The 20719-nt window shown below is 52.3% G+C and overlaps 3 protein-coding genes and 1 pseudogene across 13 annotated transcripts in view; 3 read left to right on the top strand and 1 right to left on the bottom strand.

The window, feature by feature from the left end:
* Window positions 1-3329, top strand: part of Abcc8 (ATP binding cassette subfamily C member 8) — an 81281-nt gene extending 77952 nt beyond the window's left edge. For all 5 annotated transcript variants that reach the window (XM_008759320.3, NM_001412033.1, NM_001412034.1 and 2 more), the window contains 6 exons: window positions 583-661; window positions 833-941; window positions 1196-1299; window positions 1917-2050; window positions 2319-2381; window positions 3097-3329. In XM_008759320.3, the coding sequence (XP_008757542.1) occupies window positions 583-661; window positions 833-941; window positions 1196-1299; window positions 1917-2050; window positions 2319-2381; window positions 3097-3234 (627 nt within the window). In that variant the 3' untranslated portion in view covers window positions 3235-3329. The remainder of the gene's footprint in view (window positions 1-582; window positions 662-832; window positions 942-1195; window positions 1300-1916; window positions 2051-2318; window positions 2382-3096) is intronic.
* Window positions 3330-7153: 3824 nt separating this feature from the next.
* Kcnj11 (potassium inwardly-rectifying channel, subfamily J, member 11) lies at window positions 7154-10848 on the top strand. 7 transcript variants are annotated; one of them, XM_039092515.1, is made up of 3 exons: window positions 7394-7552; window positions 8066-8124; window positions 8296-10848. In XM_039092515.1, the coding sequence occupies exon 3, from the start codon at window positions 8312-8314 to the stop codon at window positions 9221-9223; it is 912 nt and encodes a 303-aa protein (XP_038948443.1). In that variant the 5' UTR covers window positions 7394-7552; window positions 8066-8124; window positions 8296-8311; the 3' UTR covers window positions 9224-10848. The 7 variants fall into 7 exon arrangements, with proteins under 7 accessions (XP_008757643.1, XP_017445269.1, XP_038948438.1 ...); XM_008759421.4 differs by lacking the exons at window positions 7394-7552; window positions 8066-8124 and adding an exon at window positions 7154-7341; XM_017589780.3 differs by lacking the exon at window positions 7394-7552 and adding an exon at window positions 7232-7341 and having other exon boundaries at window positions 8066-10848.
* A 2970-nt stretch (window positions 10849-13818) lies between these two features.
* Window positions 13819-17543, top strand: Epb41l5-ps1 (erythrocyte membrane protein band 4.1 like 5, pseudogene 1; annotated as a pseudogene).
* A 2526-nt stretch (window positions 17544-20069) lies between these two features.
* Window positions 20070-20719, bottom strand: part of Ncr3lg1 (natural killer cell cytotoxicity receptor 3 ligand 1) — a 16299-nt gene continuing 15649 nt past the window's right edge. The window contains exon 7 of the mRNA XM_017590129.3: window positions 20070-20589. Coding sequence (XP_017445618.1) covers window positions 20559-20589 — 31 coding nt within the window. The 3' untranslated portion in view covers window positions 20070-20558. The remainder of the gene's footprint in view (window positions 20590-20719) is intronic.

Below are 20719 nucleotides of genomic sequence, written 5' to 3'. Positions count from 1 at the left end.
CATCCCTCATTCAGCCCCTCTGACATGTCCGTCTTTCCGTGCCTTTGTCTCTCTGCTGGTGGTGTTGCCTTGTTATGTCCAACCTCGGGAATATCTGCCCCTGCCTGTCTTTTCCACCCTGGTCCTTCATCACTATTTCAGTCCCTGTATCAGTCCTCTATGTAACTTTCTCTTGGGACTCAAGAGCCAGGAAGCAGTAGGATCCCGCGTGGCCCCACTGCAGCTGGAGAACTCAAACGCATGCCCACATAGCGCACTCACCATCCCGCCGTGTCCCGCCGTATACATGCTCACAGAAGCACACCAGGGCCCTCGCTCCCTGACAGCTACCAAACAGGATGTGGGTCTTCCCTGCAGACCTAGACCAAGGCCTGTGCAACTAGCAACCCATGCTTGCACTCTACCCTTGGGTCGCCCAGAGAGCCCTCCCTGAACCCACAGGAGACAAGCTCAACCCTGGTCCAGCCTGGCCAAAGAGGAGCTGGTTGGGAAACCAAGACTAGAGGAGAAGCTGTGACCCCCACCCCCCGCGCGTGCGCACACCCCAGGGCCACAGCGACACTCCTGCTTCTCTGCTTCCAGATTGGGATCTGCGGCCGCACAGGCAGTGGAAAATCCTCCTTCTCTCTCGCCTTTTTCCGAATGGTGGATATGTTTGAAGGTGATTTGTGTGTTAGCTGTCACATACATGCACACCCACAGCTACCAGGCAAGATCCGGGCGACCCAGCAGGCTTTCCCGTATCCTCACTGGGATCTGGGTCCCAGGCTGAGCCCATCCCAGCACCACCCCCACCTGGTGGCCCTTGACCTATGACATCATCTCCATACAGGGCGTATCATCATCGATGGCATTGACATCGCCAAGCTGCCGCTGCACACGCTCCGCTCACGCCTGTCTATCATCCTACAGGACCCTGTTCTCTTCAGTGGTACCATCAGGTGAGACCCCAAACTCCTCCTGCCCCAGCCCCAGGCCAGCTTTGCTCTCTGCACAAGATGGGGAACAGTCTTCAGAGGAAGGACTCCTTCGCAGCTTTCTTCATTAGGCTTAAACAAGCCCCTGTGGGTCCCCCACACCCCCTCTTCCAAATACTTCCCTCCTCAACAGCCCCTCCCAACACTAGGTTCTCCGTCACTGCTTTGGGGATGAAGGTGAACCCCATTCCCTGAGGGCTCTCTGTGCCTCTCCTCAGATTCAACCTGGACCCAGAGAAGAAATGCTCAGACAGCACGCTGTGGGAGGCTCTGGAGATCGCTCAGCTGAAGCTGGTGGTGAAGGCCCTGCCAGGAGGCCTGGGTGACTGCTCCTGGCACAGATGGGTTTGGAAGGGAAACATCGCACCCATGGCTAGGATGAGCCCTGAGCTTGGAGCCCTAAGTCTAGCTAGAATTCAGGGACCGTGCAGTTCCACCTTTTACCATACAGGGGTTCAGAAGTCAAACAATTTGCTAGGGTCACACAACTCAACCAGCTCAGTCTAGCACATGGGGATATTCAGGGTCCCTATGAGACAGATTGCACGTCCCCCATAGTACAGTGTATTTTTAGCCCTGCCTTGCCCTGTCTGCTTGCCCTGTGGACAAGTGTCACAGTGAACATTGGGACAGAACGTGGCCATTGGTAAGGCTCCGCCCCAGTCCAGGGTCAGTCAGAATCATGGTGGAGGCGCTGTGAGGCTAGCCAGGCTTTAACAGAGCTGGTTCACCACTCTGGCCAAGGCTCTACCAGGACTGCCCAGAGCCCCAGCAGTTCATAGCACCAGGATAACAACTGAACATTGTATCCACATGAATCCCTGTTGTGTCAGAAACGTCATCCCTGCACACACAGACACATGTGTGTACCCTTCCATGGGGCTACTCCACTCACAGGCAGAATTTACTCAGTCCTGACCCTCCCATGTCTGCTTCCAGATGCCATCATCACGGAAGGAGGGGAGAATTTTAGCCAGGGCCAGAGGCAGCTGTTCTGCCTGGCCCGGGCCTTTGTGAGGAAGACCAGCATCTTCATCATGGATGAAGCAACTGCCTCCATCGACATGGCTACGGTTGGTCCTGGGGTGGCATGTTAGGGAGAAGTTGGCACAGAGGGGTCTTAAGCCTCAAGTTGACATTCAATTCTAGGGCTATGTGGCAAAGGCAAGTCCAGCCTCCAAGTATTGGGCACCTGGTCAGTTCTCTGGGACTAGAGCCAGAGAGAAGACGGGCGTAGAGATAGGAGTGGGTGTAGGTAGGAGCTGGGCCACCTGGGACCCATGTCCCCAGAATCCCATCCATGGAGCAATTGAGCCACCGGCTGCTACCTCTACCCGACAGGAAAATATCCTCCAGAAGGTGGTGATGACAGCCTTCGCAGACCGCACCGTGGTCACCATCGCGGTAAGGGGCCTTTGATGTCCTATGTGGAGGCCATCAGAAGGGAAAGCTTACCTCTGGGAAGGTACCAGCGGACTGACCCCTGTAGTCAGGAAAAGATCTCAGAGCGTCCAGGTCGGGAGTCTAGAGAGCTGGCATGAGGAGAGAGCAGAATTTGGGGCTGTCTAGATTTTCACTTTTACTTGCCTCAGGCCTTCTCCCTATTCTCTGGATACAAGATACACCCTCCCCTAAAGCCCTCTGGGCTGGGCTGGGGCTGCTTCCCATAAGAATGGGAGCCTGTGGAGGGAGGGAGTCTGTAAGTCTTGATGCCTGGGGGGCTGGGTGAGGGGGAGCAGCAGCTTGATAGAAAGAGAAAGGCAAAGGGTTTGGATCACAGCCACCCCAGGCTGGAGCCACCACCTCAGAGGACACAGCTGGGCTATGTACAAGGAAGGAAAGAGGCCGTGGTTTTGATCCCCAGCACTGCAGAAACGGAGGTGGTGACACTGGAATCCTAGCCCCAGGGAAGTAGAAGACAGGAGAGAGCAGAGGGTCCCAAGAAGAGGGTCATCCTTGGCTACTTAGCTTCGGGTCTGCAAAGCTGCACGAAAAAGGAGGCATGGGAAAGAGGAGGAAGAAGAGACATGGTGGCCATAGATCTCCTCCAGTGTGGAGGAGGATAGCAGTCCTCGGCTGCGCTGCCCACCATTCTAACCAGCCCCTCCTGCCCACGCAGCACCGCGTGCACACCATCCTGAGTGCAGACCTAGTGATGGTCCTGAAGAGGGGCGCGATCCTGGAGTTCGACAAGCCGGAAAAGCTTCTCAGCCAGAAGGACAGCGTCTTTGCCTCCTTTGTCCGCGCGGACAAATGACCAGCCAGCGCCAAAGTGCCACCCCACACCTCACCTGCTTGCCTAGGATTTCTTACTGTAAATCACTTGTAAATAAAGAAACTAATTCTTTGCTACTGGAGGCCCTGGCTCTGTGGAAGGGGCAGTGGTGCCCCATGGGTGCAGGCTACCAGCCTGCCTTGGCACCAAGCAGACTCAAGGAGGCCAACTCAACAGAGGCAAAACCGTACTCCTGATCTGTGTCAGGTGGTGTTGGTTGGCGGCTTTGGTTTCTTCTGAGGTCTCTCTCCTTTGCTTTTCACTGTGCCCTCACACCCTCTCAATCTCCCTCCCCTCTCCCCACCCCTCCTCAGTGTTTGTCCTCTAAGTCACTAGTCATATTGGATTAGCCACTGCCCACAACACCAGTGAACCTTAATAACATCCCCATGGGCCCCGCCCCCAAGTTCATGAACTAGAGGCTGCAACCTATGAATTTAGGGATGGAATTCAGTCTGCAGAAAGGGTAATGGCTCAGGAACAGCCATCGAATAAGGGAGCAGTCTCTGTCCATCTGGGGCTCACCTGGGTTATAACCATGGTGGGGGGGGTCTGGCACAGGTCCCCAGTAACAGGCACTCGACATGGCTCAAGAAAGCATTTGGATTCACTGTGGCATGTGACAGGCCACCTATGACAGGAATGCTACTTCATGTTTCTGACATCAGATGGTGTCTCCATTTCTCTGAGTCTGGCTTCCTTCTCTCTGTCCAGTGGCAGAGCTGGTAGTAGCTTTCTTTAGCTTACACCCTGTCCCAGAAACAACCAGAAGGAAAATGAGGTGCTCTTTTCCAACACTTCCAGCAAAGTCCTAGGACTGAATCCCAGTGGATTCACCGGGTCTCATGCCTACTCCCACCCAATCAGGGCTACTCTGCTGCCTAGGCCAGCGGGTCACGCGCCCACTCCCACCCAATCAGGGCTACTCTGCTGCCTGGGCCAGCGGGTCACGTGCCCACTCCCACCCAATCAGGGCTACTCAGCTGCCTGGGCCAGAGGGTCACATGCCCACTCCCACACAATCAGGGTTACTCTGCTGCCGAGTCACGTGCCCACTCCCACACAATCAGGGCTACTCTGCTGTCTGGGCCAGCGGGTCACATGCCCACTCCCACACAATCAGGGCTACTCTACCGCCTAGGCCAGGATCTCATGCCACTACCTCTGCCTCCCTCCCCCATCTCACAAGCATTCAGAAGTGGGAGGAGGGCAGTCCCTGAAGTCCCTGTACAAGTCAACCATTTGGTAGCTGGTTGAAGATGCCAAGGATCAGACACTAGGATTCCAAAACAACAGCTCATCCCAATCCCATTTGCATCAGGGGACAGGAGTATAACCCTCTCCTCAGCCAAGAAATAGCAGGTGCTCATTTGCATACCATTTGGTTATAATTTGCATAGTGCCTGCAGTACTGGCTTATGAGACCCTGGGGTTGCAGACCTGGGAGTCTTAGGTCTTCATCTCCCAGGGCTGCAAGAGCTCTATAGCATGAGAAAAGTTCACAAGTCACCAGCGGGAGCCCAGCACAGGCCGGTTTTTGAAATGCCAGGAGTCAGAGCAACTCAAGGGAGAGCTCAGTGAGGTCTGGCAGGCTGCCTGGGAAAGGCAAGATTCGTGTCCGGTGTAGGAGGGAAGAAATTAGATAATCAGAGAGGCAGAGGGGTGGGGAGGAAGGCAGGGATCCTGCCGCTACAGTGGAGGAGTGGAAGTGAGCTTGTCCACTTCCTCACAGAGGGGATAAAGCAGCAGCGGGGTATCACAGACCCTTAATGCTAGGGCAGTAAGTGTGGGATAGGCCTCTCTGGGAAAGAACACAACACAGTGTTTGGGGAGATAGCTATGAGCCAGTGGGGGAATCAAACAGGGCAGGCGGCTGTCTAGTTAGGGCTTCATTGCTGTGAGGAGACACCATGACCAAGGCAACTCTTATAAAGGAAAACATTTAATTGGGGCTGGCTTACAGTTTTAGAGGTTTGGTCCATTATCATCATGGCGGGAAGCACGGCAGCATGCAGGCAGGCATAGTGCTGGAGAAGCTGAGAGTTATAGATCTTGACAACCAGGAGAGACTGTTCCTCAGACAGCCAGAAGGGTCTCTTCCACACTGGGTAGAGCTTAAACCTAGGAGAGCTCAAAGCCCATCCCCACAATGAACCGCTTCCTCCAACAAGGTCACTCCTCCTAATAATGCCATTCCCCATGGGCCAAGCATTCAAACGCATGAGTCTACAGGGGCCAAACCGATTCAAACCACCACAGAGGCTGAGCCCTTTGGGCAAGACACCCAGCTTCCTCTCCCTGGGCCAGGGACTAGCTAAGGTTGGACCAAAGGGCAGACCCTAGCCTCTCACCCTGAAGTTGCCTATGTAGGCCCCACAGTTCCTTCCACTCTGGACTTCAGGAGCAGACACGGGGAGGGTTGGGGTACTCTGCCGTGCCAAGGGAAGGAAGCAGCAGAGGAAGAGCAAGGAAGTCTTCTAAGAATGCCCGAGGTCATCCTGGCCCAAATCCCTCCATGATGATCTAATTAATGGTCTACCAATTCAGATTTGGGTCCCTCCACTAGGAGGGCCATCTCTGGCTACCGTCATCAGAACAGACTCTTGCATGTGTAAATCAAAGCCTGCCTCTACTCCACTCTGCTTGCACTACCCCTTGGGTCAAGCAAACCTACTAGTCCTTCCTCCTTTACCCCCAGGGACTTCTGCAAAGATGTCCAAAGTTCCTGGAGCCCTCTCCAAGGGTCCCTTTCTTATGGCTAAAGGTTGAAGTGGCCTCAGAGATTTCTTGTGTAACTGTGTCTTTAAACTTCCTATTCTTGACTCAACCCATCTTACCTTCCCTGCCTTAGGCATAATGTCACTATAGTCCAGCCCTCCCTCACTCTTTGGAGTGGGGTCCACGTAACCTCTGGGTAGCTCTGAGAAGGAGAAAATGCCATCCGAAAGTCCACCGCTCAATATGAAAATGTCCCATGGTGGCCCGTTGTCCCAGTGCCGCTATTTCTCTAGCTCCAGCCTCAAGCCTTCACTCCAGCTACACAATGGGTAGAGAGGTCTGTCTCAAGGATCTGAGCCCCAGGACAGGCCGTTACAGTTCCAGCAGCCTCCAGGAGCCACTCTCCAGTGGTGTCTGCAATGGAAACATGGTGCCTGTTGTTGACCATAACCTGGGTCACCTACTCTAAACCCAAGCTAGCCCTGAAACAGCTGCTGAGGCCCAGAACTACCCCTCACCCACCCACACACACCACAACCCCCCAGGGTTAAGGGGAAAAAACAGGCTTAAGGTCCTCAGAGTACAAAACAAATGATGGCAAAACAAACCCTCTTAAAACTCAGGGACGGTAGCCAGAGCCTCGTTGTGCACTTGCAATCCCAGCACTCTGAAAGTGGAGGCAGGAGGATCAGAAGTTCAAGGTCATCCTACATACCAAGTTTGAAGCCATCCTGGGCTACAAGAAATCCTGTCTCGAAAACGTAAATAAGCAAATAAATAAATAAATAAATAAATAAATAAATAAATAAACGTAAGATAAAAATAATCCTCAAAGGGAAGAAGAATCATCGGTTGAGAAGTTCTAAGGCTAATGTTTCTCTCACGCCAGCCCTGGCATTGATGATGTAACCGCTCGCTGCCTTCTTTCACTGGGAATGAAGTGCTGTGTGAGAGGCAGGTAAGACTCAACTATGGACAGGGGAGAAATAGAAGTCTGGGCTATAAAGGCTGCTGAGCCAAACTAAGAGAATTTCACAAAAGCAACTTCTTTAGAGCCACCCTCGGTTTAAAGAAAGCTCTGTGGCCTGGGAGAGGATAGTGAGCAAGCGAGGGCGGGACGAGAATCTTCTGTGGGCGGAGCTTGCGCCTAGGCCCGCCCCTACCCCCTCTTGGGAGCCGATCTGGCGCCCTCTGGCGGCGGAGGCTGCACTTGCTCTCAGGAGCCCCCCGCCCGCAGCTTTCCACCCCCACCGCGCACGGGTCGGTGCCCGAGGACCGGCTCACAGACACACGCCCGGGAAGCCGGCCGGGAGTGAGCACCCGAAGTGGGAGGGGGCAGGGAGGTGGCCGCAGCTTGAGCAGCACGAGCAGGTGCGGCGGCGACAGGCGGGGTGGGGACGGAGCGGCGGCGGGGGCTGCGGGCGGTCGGTAGGACAGCAGGGAGGCCGCGACACGGAGCCAGAGGGGTCTGGGCGGCGGGGGACGTGGGGATCCCGAGCGTAGACGGTTGCAGGGTGACTCGAAGGGCGCGGGATCCCAAGGAGACAAAGAGGACGAGAGCTGGAGAAGGATCGGGAGAGCGGTGAGGGCTCTAGGGCAGGGGCGGGATGGGAAATCCGGGGCACACCTGGAGAGGAGACTGGGTCAAGAAGTAAGGCTTGTGCTTGGAAGGGACAGGGGACAGAAGTGGGTGAGGCCAGAGAAGAGCGGGGGTCGAATGAGGGCTGGTAAGTTGGAAGACCCGGAGGTAATAAGTTCTGAGGTGGTTTGAGAGGAAAGGCTGGGCCGGGGAAAGGGAGTTAGAGGGAGGTCCACGGGTGGTGAAGGATAGCTGAGTGGAGGATCCAGGGCCAGGTAGAGTACAGGCTGGGTCAGGGGCTCAGTAAGCAATGAGCAGGGGGCGTCGGCATCTGAAGCTAGTATAAAAAGAAACAGAACCAGCTGGGGGGCATATCAGTCCAGAGGTTGGTGCAAGCTTGAGGAGAGGGCTCAGAGAGGGGGACCCTACAAAGAGGCCCTAGGCCAAGCCAGTGTAGTGCCTCCCCCATGGGGGAAACCCCTTCCTGGGGCCAACGGAGCCATGCTGTCCCGAAAGGGCATTATCCCTGAGGAATATGTGCTGACCCGGCTGGCAGAGGACCCTACAGAGCCCAGGTACCGTACTCGGGAGAGGAGGGCCCGCTTCGTGTCCAAGAAAGGCAACTGCAACGTCGCCCACAAGAACATCCGAGAGCAGGGCCGCTTCCTGCAAGATGTGTTCACCACGCTGGTGGACCTCAAGTGGCCCCACACGCTGCTCATTTTCACCATGTCCTTCCTGTGCAGCTGGCTGCTCTTCGCCATGGTCTGGTGGCTCATCGCCTTTGCCCACGGTGACTTGGCCCCCGGAGAGGGCACCAATGTGCCCTGCGTCACAAGCATCCACTCCTTTTCGTCTGCCTTCCTTTTCTCCATCGAGGTCCAGGTGACCATTGGTTTCGGCGGGCGCATGGTGACAGAGGAATGTCCCCTGGCCATCCTTATTCTGATCGTGCAGAATATCGTAGGGCTAATGATCAACGCCATCATGCTGGGCTGCATCTTCATGAAAACGGCACAGGCCCATCGGCGGGCAGAAACCCTCATCTTCAGCAAGCATGCCGTGATCACCCTGCGACATGGCCGCCTGTGCTTCATGCTTCGCGTAGGGGACCTCCGAAAAAGCATGATCATTAGCGCCACCATTCATATGCAGGTGGTGCGCAAGACCACCAGCCCGGAGGGCGAGGTTGTGCCTCTCCACCAGGTGGACATCCCCATGGAGAACGGTGTGGGTGGTAACAGCATCTTTCTGGTGGCCCCACTCATCATCTACCACGTCATCGACTCCAACAGCCCGCTCTACGACCTGGCTCCTAGTGACCTGCACCACCACCAGGACCTGGAGATCATTGTCATCTTGGAAGGTGTGGTAGAAACCACAGGCATTACCACCCAGGCCCGCACCTCCTATCTGGCTGACGAGATTCTGTGGGGGCAGCGTTTTGTCCCCATCGTGGCCGAGGAGGATGGCCGCTATTCTGTGGACTACTCCAAATTCGGGAACACCGTTAAAGTGCCCACACCACTCTGCACAGCCCGCCAGCTTGATGAGGACCGCAGCCTGCTGGATGCCCTGACCCTCGCCTCGTCGCGAGGGCCCCTGCGCAAGCGCAGTGTGGCTGTGGCAAAGGCCAAGCCCAAGTTTAGCATCTCTCCGGATTCCTTGTCCTGAGTTGCGGTCCCTCAGGCCCCCACTCACTTAGGTGGGCACATGGAAAGTGAAGTACGGTATGTAGAGTGCTGGGGTGCGAGCCCCTCGGCCAGATGAGGGTCTGGCGTGGGACAAGACCCTCCTTGGCTCAGCCTCCCCGCCGCTGTGTGCCTGGGGTGTTACAAGATACTTGTCACTATGCTATTTCTGGCCCCAGCAGGAGCCTGTACCGGGTTATTTTTGTTCCTGCTCCTCCCGGGCTCAGCTCAGGACTGGCTTACCCTATGTCCCTGCCCAACGATGGGGAGGCTATAGAAGGTTCAGGGGTCCTAAAGCTAAGGTCTGGAAGGAAGCCAGTCTTGGTCCTCCACGATTCATCCTGCCACAAGCAGGCAGGTAATTGGGCAAAAGCAGCCCCCAAGTTGGGAGCCTATTGCTGTTTCTGTAGCCACTAAGAAATACCTGGCCAGGCCCCAGCCCTGTTCGTGCCACGCTAAAGAATCCTGCCAGCCAGGGAGGAGGTGGGTGTCAGAGCGTGGGAGCTGAGGGGCCCACACAGCCACGACAGGATAAGTTTACCTAGGCTCTCCTCCATATGGCCGGCTTATGAGAGAAAGGGGGACAAGAAGGAGGCAAATGATTGGAGACCTTGATGGTCCCGTTCAGACGCGTGTCTCTGTCCTCTACCCTTGACTCCAGCCTTCTGCAGAGAGAGTGGGGACTGCTGCCCTGTTTTGTCCCCCGGAGAGGCTGGGAAGTGGGGCATTGGGCAAACACTGAGATACCTGGCTGAGAGGCCGAAAAGGGTCCTGTGAGTGCCATACAAGATCTACTTCAGGCAAAACTCTGCTCTTGGCTCCCCATGGGCAGCTGTCACTTTGTCTGGGGGACACTGGTGGGTAGCAATGCCTTGTCTAGGTTGTCAGAAAAAGAAATATTGGAAAGTTCACCCTGGTGAGGGAAAGGGAGGTCTCCAAGGCAAAAGGCCCTTGGGCTTGACCTGAGCCCGGACTCTCAGAGCAGTGTAGTGTCCTCGCCCAGAACCCCACTGGCCCGTCGTCAATAAAGCCTCCCATCTGTGACCTGAACTCTGGGCTTTTCTTGCTGGGGAGGCAGTGGGCATGCCACTGGGGGGAAAAGGCACTGTCAGAGTCTGCCACCTAGCATGGCCCGGCAGGCAAGAGGCCAGAAAAGCTACTTAGACTAGCTCCTCCGTTTCCCTCACCTCAGGAGGCCATCATCCTTCCACCTCAGGTTCCACCCCCCCCCCACTCTCAGTCTGTCTGGCCAACTCCACCATTTGACATCCACCAGACATCATAGTCAAGGGCCTGGGCTGTCTCCTGACTCTGCTGGAAGGCTGAGGTGCCCATGGGGAGGGGGAGGGAGGCTGTAGGCCTCAGGGGTATTGATTGGCTCAAATCCTGGCTCCAGCTGAACCACCCTGTGACCCGGTTGTCTCGCCCATGTTAATAGTCCCTACCTCATTAGGTTGAGCAGGTGAAAACACATGTATACTTGCTTCGGAAGTGCCTGGTCTGTACACAAGTGCTCAATAAATGTCAACCGTCGTGATCGCTGCTGAGCTAGCCATGTGATGGGAAAACTAAACCTAAGACAAAAAAAAAAAAGATGTTTTTACACTGCCTCTGGGTGATGTGTCGCTGTCTGGTCTTACTCCCCGCATGGTGCCCCTCTAAGCTCAGACCTGGTCTGCAGGGGCTGCTCTTCCTGTGTGCCCACCTCATTGCGGTCCGCCTGCCCATCGCCTGCCCCGCCACCCCTCAGGCAGGCCAAGAAGGGTTGTGATCGTTCTCTACCGTGTGAAATATTGTGTAGCTCCCTATCTCCTGGGTCAAGGGTGGCATCCTCTATCGATATCCATAAAGGCCCAGGTCAGCAATGCTCCTTGGACCATTCCTGGAGAGAGATACCCTTCTCTCCTCTCTGGGCCTTCTTCTTTGCCGGTGTTTAAGGGTCTGTCTCCCCATCTCTATGTTCATGTCTCCCCCAGAGCAATGCCTCTGGAGCTGAGTGGATGCTCGATGAAAGAATGAATGGACAGGTGGGTGCGTTGTGAGCATGTGCAGAAACCAGGGCTGTGGCTGCAGTGAGGCGTGAGGATGGCTGCCCCTAGATCAGATAGGGTATGTCTCAGGATGCTCCAGAGGAAGGGATGGGCAAGCCAGGAAGCTGCTGCTACCAGTCTGACTTCTAATCTACTCTCTCCTGCCCTCCTTCATCTACACATAGTCCCCAGTCCTGACTCCCTCTTAACAGACTGGCATGCTTCCAGTTTAGCGCCCTCAGAATCTCCCTAGTGCTGGGGGGGCAACAAGTCAGGTGCAGTGTTCACTCTTGGGGCTCACTTTAGCTCTCCTTGAGGCCACAGGGAGGAGCTAGAGTCACTTTGTAAGACTTGCTGAGTGGCCTCATCCATGCTATCCCATCGAAATAACCTCCCAACTCCCAGAGAAGCAGCTGTTGTCTGATGCCCGTAGAAATGAGGCTATGGCGCCACCTGCTGGCCACAGTGAGACCTACAAGAGCCCAGAAAATCTGGGCTGCTGGTCCAATTTCCACCCCACTGTAAGAGAGATCCCAGGCCTTAAAGTTTAGCTCAGGGAGAAAGAAGAAAACTCCAATCCTGAGGAGATAGCCAGTTGCCTCACTACACAAGAACTAGAGAACAATATGCCCAGAGAAGCACATAATTTCCCGATTTGAAAGTGACAGCAGGGTCACTCTGCTAAGTGACAATCTCAGGTCCACGATACCCTGGCCATCACAGGTGGGTCTACTTGCATTGGTGGCTTCACACAGGTCTCAATGTCCCCAGACTTCCAAGGTGACAATGTCTTACAGCTTTGAGTCTGGAGGTGGCTCTGAGGAAAGGGTGGATTCTGCACTGCTGCTGGTCTGAAAAGTCTGTTCTATTCCTGCTCAGGAGGAGCTCGAGACAGGAAGAACACAGAGATCAAGGCCAGAGCTGAGACCAGGGGTGGAGGCTAGACTGACAGCCTCTCTACCAAGCCCACCTGCTTGGGGCATTCTATTCCCTCACAGGAAGGGAGACGGGTTTCTTCTATACTTGGTCCTACTCCCACTATTGGCTGGCCCAACAGAATAACCATGAGGACCCAGACTTGGCAACCTGAGTCCAGGATGTGATGCTCTACCTTCCCCTGACCTTGATTCCTCGCAAGTCCTGGTGGTAATAAACAGGATGTTAGACCACGGGCCAGGCTCTGCCGATTTCAGCTTCCCATCCCCCGCATCATAACTTTGTCCGTGCCTCTATAAACGCCCCCCCACAGTGCCCGCTACAGAGATTTAACAAGTGGTGTGCCGTGATGCCTTAGTTCCTTTTTCCTCAAAGAAGTATGCCAGGCTCCCCCGAGGCCAAGGGCTGCAGGCAACCAGGTAACCAACCACCCCACATGAAGGACACTTATCAAACAAGTCCACTCTCAACAATCAGCAGTCAGAGACAACCAACCGGCCGTGACATCCCATGGCTTACCTGTGTGACATGGGACCTTGCTCCCTTCTCAGAAATCTGTAAGAGAAAAAACCCCGCTTTGTCTCGTCATGGTCCCCACCAGGCTGTCTGTCTGTGACCTCGATAGTAAGTCCACTCGCACTCGTTCACTGGCATAGAGGATTCCAGGGTACACTGAAGAGCAGCTGAGACATCCAGCCTTGTGGACTGGACAACTTCTGGTCTCTTGGACCTTCCATTCACAAGTGGCCATTGTTTGATTAGCTGGACCACAGCCTGTAAGGCAGTCTCATAAATGCTCATTCTCTCTCTCTCTCTCTCTCTCTCTCTCTCTCTCTCTCTCTCTCTCTCTCTCTGTCTCTCTCTGTCTGTCTCTCTCTGTCTCTCTGTCTCTCTCTCTGTCTGTCTCTCTCTGTCTGTCTGTCTCTCTCTCTCTCTCTCTCTGTGTGTGTGTGTGTGTCCCTATCTCTCTGTCTCTGTGTGTGTATATGGGGGGGGCATTCTCATAAATACCCTCTGTCTCTCTCCCTCCCTCTCTCCCTCTGTCCCCACTTTGTGTAGGCATTCTCCTAAATTCTGTGTGTGTGTAGGCATTCTCATGAATTCTCTCCCTCTCTCTCTCTCCCTCCCTCCCTCCCTCCCTCCACGCCCCCCATGTAGACATTCTCATAAATACTCTGGGGAGGGCACATTCTCATAAATTCTGTGTGTGTGTGTGTGTGTGTGTGTGTGTGTGTGTGTGTGTACTTTACACTCACACTGTTAGGAGGTCCCACAACCACACCAAGCTATACAACCCTATATATATATGCAGGGACCTAACTCAAATCCACACAGGGTCCATGATTGTCACTTCAGTCTCTGTGAGTTCCCATGAGCCCTGCTTAGTTGATTCTGTGGCTCCTGTTCTCATGGTGTCCTCAACCCCTCAGGCTCTTAGAATCCTTCCTCCCCCTTTTCCAGGGAGTTCCCCTGGTTTTGCCTGCTGTTCTGCTCTGGGTCTGGTGCCTGCATCTGCTCACATCAGTTGCTAAATGATGCCTGTCTGATGACAATTGGGCTAAGCACCAATCCACGAGTGTAGCAGAATCCTTTGACTCTTTTTTTCCTTTTTTCTTTTTGTTTTCCTATCATATGCGGTTCTACTCTGGGTTTCTGGGCAGCCAAGGCTCTGGTTCCTGGCTGTCCATGCAGGGTCAATAGTGGCTCCCTCTGCTGGTGTGGGCCTCAAGTTACATCAGTCATTGGTTGGCCACTTCCACAAATTCTGCATCACCATTACCCCAGCCCATCCTTCAGGCAGGACAGATTGGAAGTCAAAGGGTTTGTGGCTGGGTTGACGTCCCAGTCTCAAAGCTGGGAGCCTTGCTGGTTACAGAAGATGGCCCTTTGGAGCTCTGTACTCCCCATGACTATGAGACTTCACTAGGGTCACTCTCATAGATCCCAGGGAGTTCCCCCAAAACACCCCTCAATCCCAGTCATCTCTCCCTCCACCCCCAAAGCCTGGACCCTCCTGTTTCATCTCCATGCACCCAAGTCCACCTGGAAATCCATTCAACTTCCCCTTGTCCAAAATCAGGTGTGGGGACTATGTGGGGGGTCTCCAATCCAAGTCCATTGATCAACTTGTGTTTCTATGACCGTACCTTGTGGTTTGTATTACTACAAGTCTGCAGTGTATCTTGAAATCAGGGATGGAATACCTCCCGGTTTTTCTCATCTTAGAGGATGGTTTTAGCTATCCTGGGGTGTGTGTTTGTTTGTTTTTGTTTTTTCACCTGAGGCAGGCACTGTAGGTCCCTCTGATCAGTGACCGTTGTTAGTGTCTGGGGAGTACTTCCCTGAGCTACCACTCTAGTCAGAGTGTATCGGTCTTTTCCTGAGTTATTAAGGGGATGGAACTCCGAGAGAACAACACCTACCTCTGTCTTCCCTGCTGAGCCAATGAAATGCCTTCTAACCCAGCAACAGTGCGTGTTTCCTTAGGCTTTTCCCTTGAGCCAGACTAGCATGATGCGGACACACACTGCGGAAACCTCCATCCCACAGGGCCGGCGGGAGGGAGCAGTACCTCTTACCTGCTGGGTCTTTACGTTTGGGGGTGCACGGGGTTGGGTGTTTGTGAATGGGCGTTGCTGCTTCAGGAGGTTAGGAGGTCTGGGTCAATGAAGGCTTGATCCTCCTCAGTGGGGTCTCTCAGTGGGCAGCTCTCTCAGAGACAAGGAGACGGCTGTGCTGAAGAGTTTATCACTTAACACAGGCTAAAGTCATCTAAGAGTATGGAGCCTCAATTAAGAAAATGACTCCAGGGGGGAGATTAGCACCGGCCGTCACTGCCCTGGCAGGTGTTGCTATGTTAGAAGAGTGTGCATACCACAATGGCCTTCTGAGGCCATCCCCCAGAGACATGTCCTCTCTCAAGCTGGATGAGTATCTGTCCCCAAGAGTCATGCTCACTGTTCTCATAGTGGTCTCCGTGGTCTCCGTGGTTACACAATCTGCACCTCCCAGTACAGTGGCAGAAATGCTGAGCTCCCTTCAAAGAATGTTTGGCTGCCTGTCTACGAGCCAGCGTGCTGAGAAGGAGTGACTCCAGGAGGCAGAGCCTGCTGCCACACAGATTCCTGAAGCCTGAGATGCCAAGCCCATCGTCACAGGCAGGGTGTCCCTTCCGGAAAGTACAGATGTTAGCATGGACTTGCCGAAGAAAGCCAAGGACAAGACCTGTTTGCTCAAATTGCTTCTCCCCTGGACTTGATGGAAAGTAACTGTTTTGTTCGGATACTTGTGGATTCGATCCGACATTGGTTGGACAGTACCAAAAAACAGCATCAAAAAAAGAGGTTAAAATTGGTCCACCCTATTGTTTTCATGTTCTAGTCAAGTTTTATTCCTCGAAACCAAATAATCTTCATGAGGACCTAACCCAGTACTTATTGGTCCTTCAGCTAAAACAAGATGTTCTCAGTGAGGAATTAGAGGGCAAGCAGAATTTGACGACTATGACCTTTCTGAGCCCAGTCCTGAACTTGTCTCTGGATTCAGGTTACTGTCAGTTCAGATTGAAGACATGGAACTGGCTATTTCTGAGTCATGGAAGGAATATAGAAGTCAGACACCAGCACAAGCTGTAACCAATTATCCCAATACAGACAAATGGCTAGACATGTGTGGAACCGATGTGCATGTGGTCAAGGCTGCAGATGGGAATGACTAGTTCAGGCTTAACTCCAACAGGAAGCTTTGTGTTTGAAGGAGAGACCAAATGGGCTCATTGTTCTGGTCCAAGCTAACCAGGTTGGATTTTATGAATAAATTAACCGTAGTGGTGTGGAAGGTGGTGGTCAGGAGGAAACACAAGATAACACCATTGTTTTTAGGCTGGATCATCCGAAGGCCTGAAATACTTATGGAAATGCTCTCTGGAGCACCTCCCAGACCCTGTCCAAAAACGTTCACATTGACCAGACTCACTCAGCCAAGATCCCAGTCTCAATACAGTGGAAAAACAGAGTATCAGACCACAAAACCACTAAAGCAAGAAGATGGACAGGCTTTGAAAGAAGGCCGAGCGGGCAGTACTCCCAACCTACCCACGAGAGAAAGTCCAATAAAAAAGGATACTCTTCGTGTTCCTACAGTTTCAGCTCAGGACAGTAACTCCCAACCACTGCGAACTGCAAGGTCTCCTGTGCCTGTGAATCCTTCCTCACAGTCGGGTCTTGTGCTTGTGGGTTAGAGAATCTTCCATAGAACTCTGCAGCAGACCATCATGACAGGAAACAGATCTCAGCTACTGGTGAGCTCTCTCAACATGGTGGCCCCACCCAAGACTGCACGTAGGAAGAACACCGACTTTGTACCCGAGCGCACAGTAAAGACTACAGGTGTCCACCATGATGCTCCTGGTTCTAGGAACTGTTATGCGTGTTGGGCCATGCAACCCCATCATCTAGAGTGATAATGTGTCCCGTGTCTTTTATAGAGGATTGACACCTTTAGGAGTATTGGGGGGCATTTATTTCATACTGCGTCACTAGCTTCACAATGCTGGGACTGACTTCTCCTGTGGGAGGGACGAGGATTTGGAGGATCTCTGAGCCGTCACTGACATGGCAGGTATTGCTATGCTGGAAGGGTGTACACACCACAATGGCCTGGGGAGGGGTGTCATGATTTTAGCATTTAACACATTCCTCCTCGGAGCATCTCTCAGGGGGTTCATGTTTATGACAAACACCATTTGTCATTTGTCATCTTCTGCATAGCATTTAAGCAGACTAAGGCACAGGAGCACACCCTAAGGAGCCACGCTGGTCATGGAATCTCGGCCCTTTGTGCTACTACAGTGACATTGTCCTCATGCACTACCTTGTAACATGACCAACTCACGCCTGATTTCACCCAAGTGCCTGCTACTTTAATAAAATGTACGATAGTTCATTTTTTGATGAACAGATTTGTTACCTCCACTCTAGAAATTGCAACAACAGTGTGATTCACACGCAGAGATAAGACTGGTGATATCTTTGGATGGTTAACTAAGAGTCAACAGAATGCTTACGCTGCGAGCTGGTAGTTCTACTGAAGGCAAGATAGAAAGAAAGCCTTCGTAGCTCATTCCTCTTTACTTCCTCGAAGAAAATCCTTCACAGATAACCCAGGTTTGTAACACCCTCATCATCTGGCCTCATACAAGCTTTAAAACGAGAGAGAGAGAGAGAGAGACAGAGACAGAGACAGAGACAGAGACAGAGACAGACAGAGAGAGACAGAGACAGAGAGAGACAGAGAGAGACAGAGAGAGAGACAGAGAGAGGAGAGAAGAGGAAGAAGAAGGAGGAGGAGGGAAGGGAGGGAGGGAGGAAGGAAGGAAGGAAGGAAGGAAGGAAGGAAGGAAGGAAGGAAGGCAGGCAGGCATACATAAGCAAGTCTGTGAGGCATTTTCATAATTCGTGAATAATGTGGTGTGTTACCAGACAGAATACCTGGTAAGGTTGAGCAGATTCAGGAACCCTGGCAGTTTTCATAATTGAAAGCCACTAATCTACTCCTGACCAGGTTCCTGTCCTGGAATACATGACCAGGACACCCCTTGGAGAGGACTGTGACAGTCATTCAAGTAGGGACACCATGAAGTCCTTCCACATGCAGATGAGGCGTCCCTTACATCTCAGACCAAGCCAATCGAAAGCATCTGCCTCTAGAATGCAAACCACTCCCCAAATGTTTATAAGGTTCCATCCAGAAGGAATAAGGTGCATGAGTCGTTTCACCAAAGACCATCTGAGAGTGCCTGTCTTACTGCACTGTAACAGCCCAGGGAAGAGTTTGCTCCCACGAAGCTTTCATAGTTGGATCTCCATCCAACCAAACCAGCCATCCTAGCTGTCTGCTGCCTCTCTCCACCTGCACTGACTCCGGGCAGCAGTGGCTGCAGAAGAGGTGCGGCACACTGCCTTGCTCTGGCTTCCCCTCGTGGGCCAGGATCCCCACGGAGAGCACCCAGTACACAGACCAACAATGTGGGAGGGCTCAGCCCATTGTAGACGGGGACATCCCAGAGCAAATGATCCTGGGTTCTATAAGAAAGCAACCTGAGCAAGCCATGAGGGGCAAGCCAGGAAGCAGCACCCCTCCACGGCCTCTGCATCACCTCGTGCCAACAGGTTCCTGCCCTGTGTGAGTTAGGTCCTGACTTCCTTCGATAATGAACAGTGCTGTGGAAGTGTAAGCCAGATAAATCCTTCCCTCCCTAAGTTGCTTTGGTGGTGATGTTCAAACACACTTGCTTACACACAGGTCATTTTAAAAGCAGCAGCACAAGTAGTTTGCTGGTGGAATTGTTAGAGTCTCTCATGTGTATCCCCAGCACATAGAAAGACATTGGTGTTTCCCTTTCTATCAATCCTCTACACCCCTCGCTATACTGTGCATGTGCACGATGAGGAGGGCAAGCCATGGGGAGGGTTGTGGAGGTCAGAGGGCAACTACACCAAGTTGGCTGTCAGCCAGGTGGTGGTGGCAAAAGACTTACGGGTTCCAGGACAGCCAGAGCTGTTACATAGAGAAACTCAGTCTGAAAAAGAAGCAAACAAACAACAAAAAGAAAAAACAAAGTAGACTCTCTCCTTCCACATTCACTTGCTTTGCGGGGATGGAACTCAGGTGTCCAGGCTGAGCCACCTAGTTGGTCGAGATAGACCTTCCATTTGCCCCCGATGACACATAGAGACAGACAGGCAGACGGATGGATGGACAACAGATAAACAGAGAGGTATAAATAATTGTTTGCTTCTCGTGTCACGTTCTCCTAGCTAAGACTTCCAGAAGTTTATTGAAGAGGGTGGAGAAAGCAGACTTTACTGAAAACATGATCATTTTCTTTTCTAACCAATACATCCACAGGTATGCTCACACACAATAGATAGATAATTAGATAGATAGATAGATAGATAGATAGATAGATAGATAGATAGATAGCGCTGTATGTTAAATAGACAACAGCAAAAAAAGGAGTCTTTTTCTTTATGTTTTGCCTCCATGTGGTTTGGCATGACCCTAATGCTGGTTTTGTAGAGGAGCGAGATTGGCCGTGTTCCTCAGAACGGCTGTGTTAGGACCCGGTTGACGATCTGGTCCATGTCACCCTCAGGGCCTCAGCGCTACTTCATCTGAGGCTATTGTCGCTGTTGCTGCTGCGCTAATCTCATTGTTCCTAATAAATGTCTTTAAATTATCTCATTTGGATTTAATTATGGTAGATCATATATACCAAGCAATTCATCGAATCCTTTAAAAGTTTCCAATTAGGAGAATATCTTTTTTTTTTTCCTTTCAGAACATCCTAATGACTTCCCGAACTTCCAGATGGCTCCTTTCTCGCCTCTGACTTATTAAAGTGAGGCACTGTTTCCTGCCAGACAATCTAGGAAAGGACTTGTAGATCTGCTTTACAAAGGACAAACCCTTCGTTCCTTGGAATCCTTAATGTGTTCTTACATCCCCCTTTGATTAATCTCTGCCCTAATCTTAGTTCTTTCCAAAGATCTATTTGGGGTTGACTTGAGCTTGTTTTTCCAAGGCCCTGTGGTACATCATTAAGTTATTTATCACAGGAGACACTTAGTGCGGAAACATCTCCTGCAGAGTGTTTGCACTGGAAGTTTTGGCACAATGTCCTTTCATGATTAAGTATCTCATGTAGAAAATAATTCGAAAAATTACAGCGTGAGTTTCCTTAGCAAAGAGCATATCAAACGGTTTAGCCCCAAGTCAAGGGGCGGCCAGCTTGAAAGTCCACAGAGTCACTGAGACCAGATGTGAAGGGTGAGGTAGACAGAAGAGACAACCACACCAAGACCCAGGGTTGGGAGCGATGCCCTTAAAACCCTCCTTTATTAATGCTAGTATTATGGTTAGAGTTAAGTAGGACTGGGTTCATGGAAAATCCCCAGCCAGCTGCAGGAGACTAATACAAACCTGGTGGTCAGGATGAATAAGGATATGATTAAGGTTCTGACCTTGCTGAGAAATACATCTGACATCAAGATGCCCAAGGTATCTTGTACCTTGTAACCTTTCTGAAAAACCAACATCCTGTTGACATCAGCTGACCCCACGAATACTGTGTCCTTGACCTGCATAAATGTTTCCCACTCCCCCACCCCTCTCTCTGTTACCCCTGTTATGGTATAAATTCAGCCTTGGGAAAAAATAAAATTGTCGCCTTGATCAGACTCTTGTCTTGGTGTCCTTCTTCGAGTCTCTTGTCCCCCTTTCTCTTCCAGGTACCCTCTGCACCCTCATTGACAATCCAGGCCCAGCCACAGGCTTCCTGCCCTTCTTCAGTTAAGTGTTCCTGAAGGATGGCAAACAGCACCTGTATCAGAGCCAGAGAAAGGCGGGAATGAACACCAACCTCAGTGTCACAGAAAACACTTCCGTGCAACTTTTTGCACAGGTGTCACATTGTCTCAGCCCCAAGTAGGAAAACAATTTCCACAAATGAG

This window comes from Rattus norvegicus, chromosome 1, assembly GCF_036323735.1.
Source record: "Rattus norvegicus strain BN/NHsdMcwi chromosome 1, GRCr8, whole genome shotgun sequence".
Taxonomy (NCBI): domain Eukaryota; kingdom Metazoa; phylum Chordata; class Mammalia; order Rodentia; family Muridae; genus Rattus; species Rattus norvegicus.
This window is presented reverse-complemented; position numbering and strand designations above follow the sequence as displayed.

Coding starts and splice junctions, on each gene's coding strand:
- Kcnj11 (NM_031358.3), top strand. CDS start 8,051: ATGCTGTCCCGAAAGGGCATTATCCCTGAGGAATATGTGCTGACCCGG.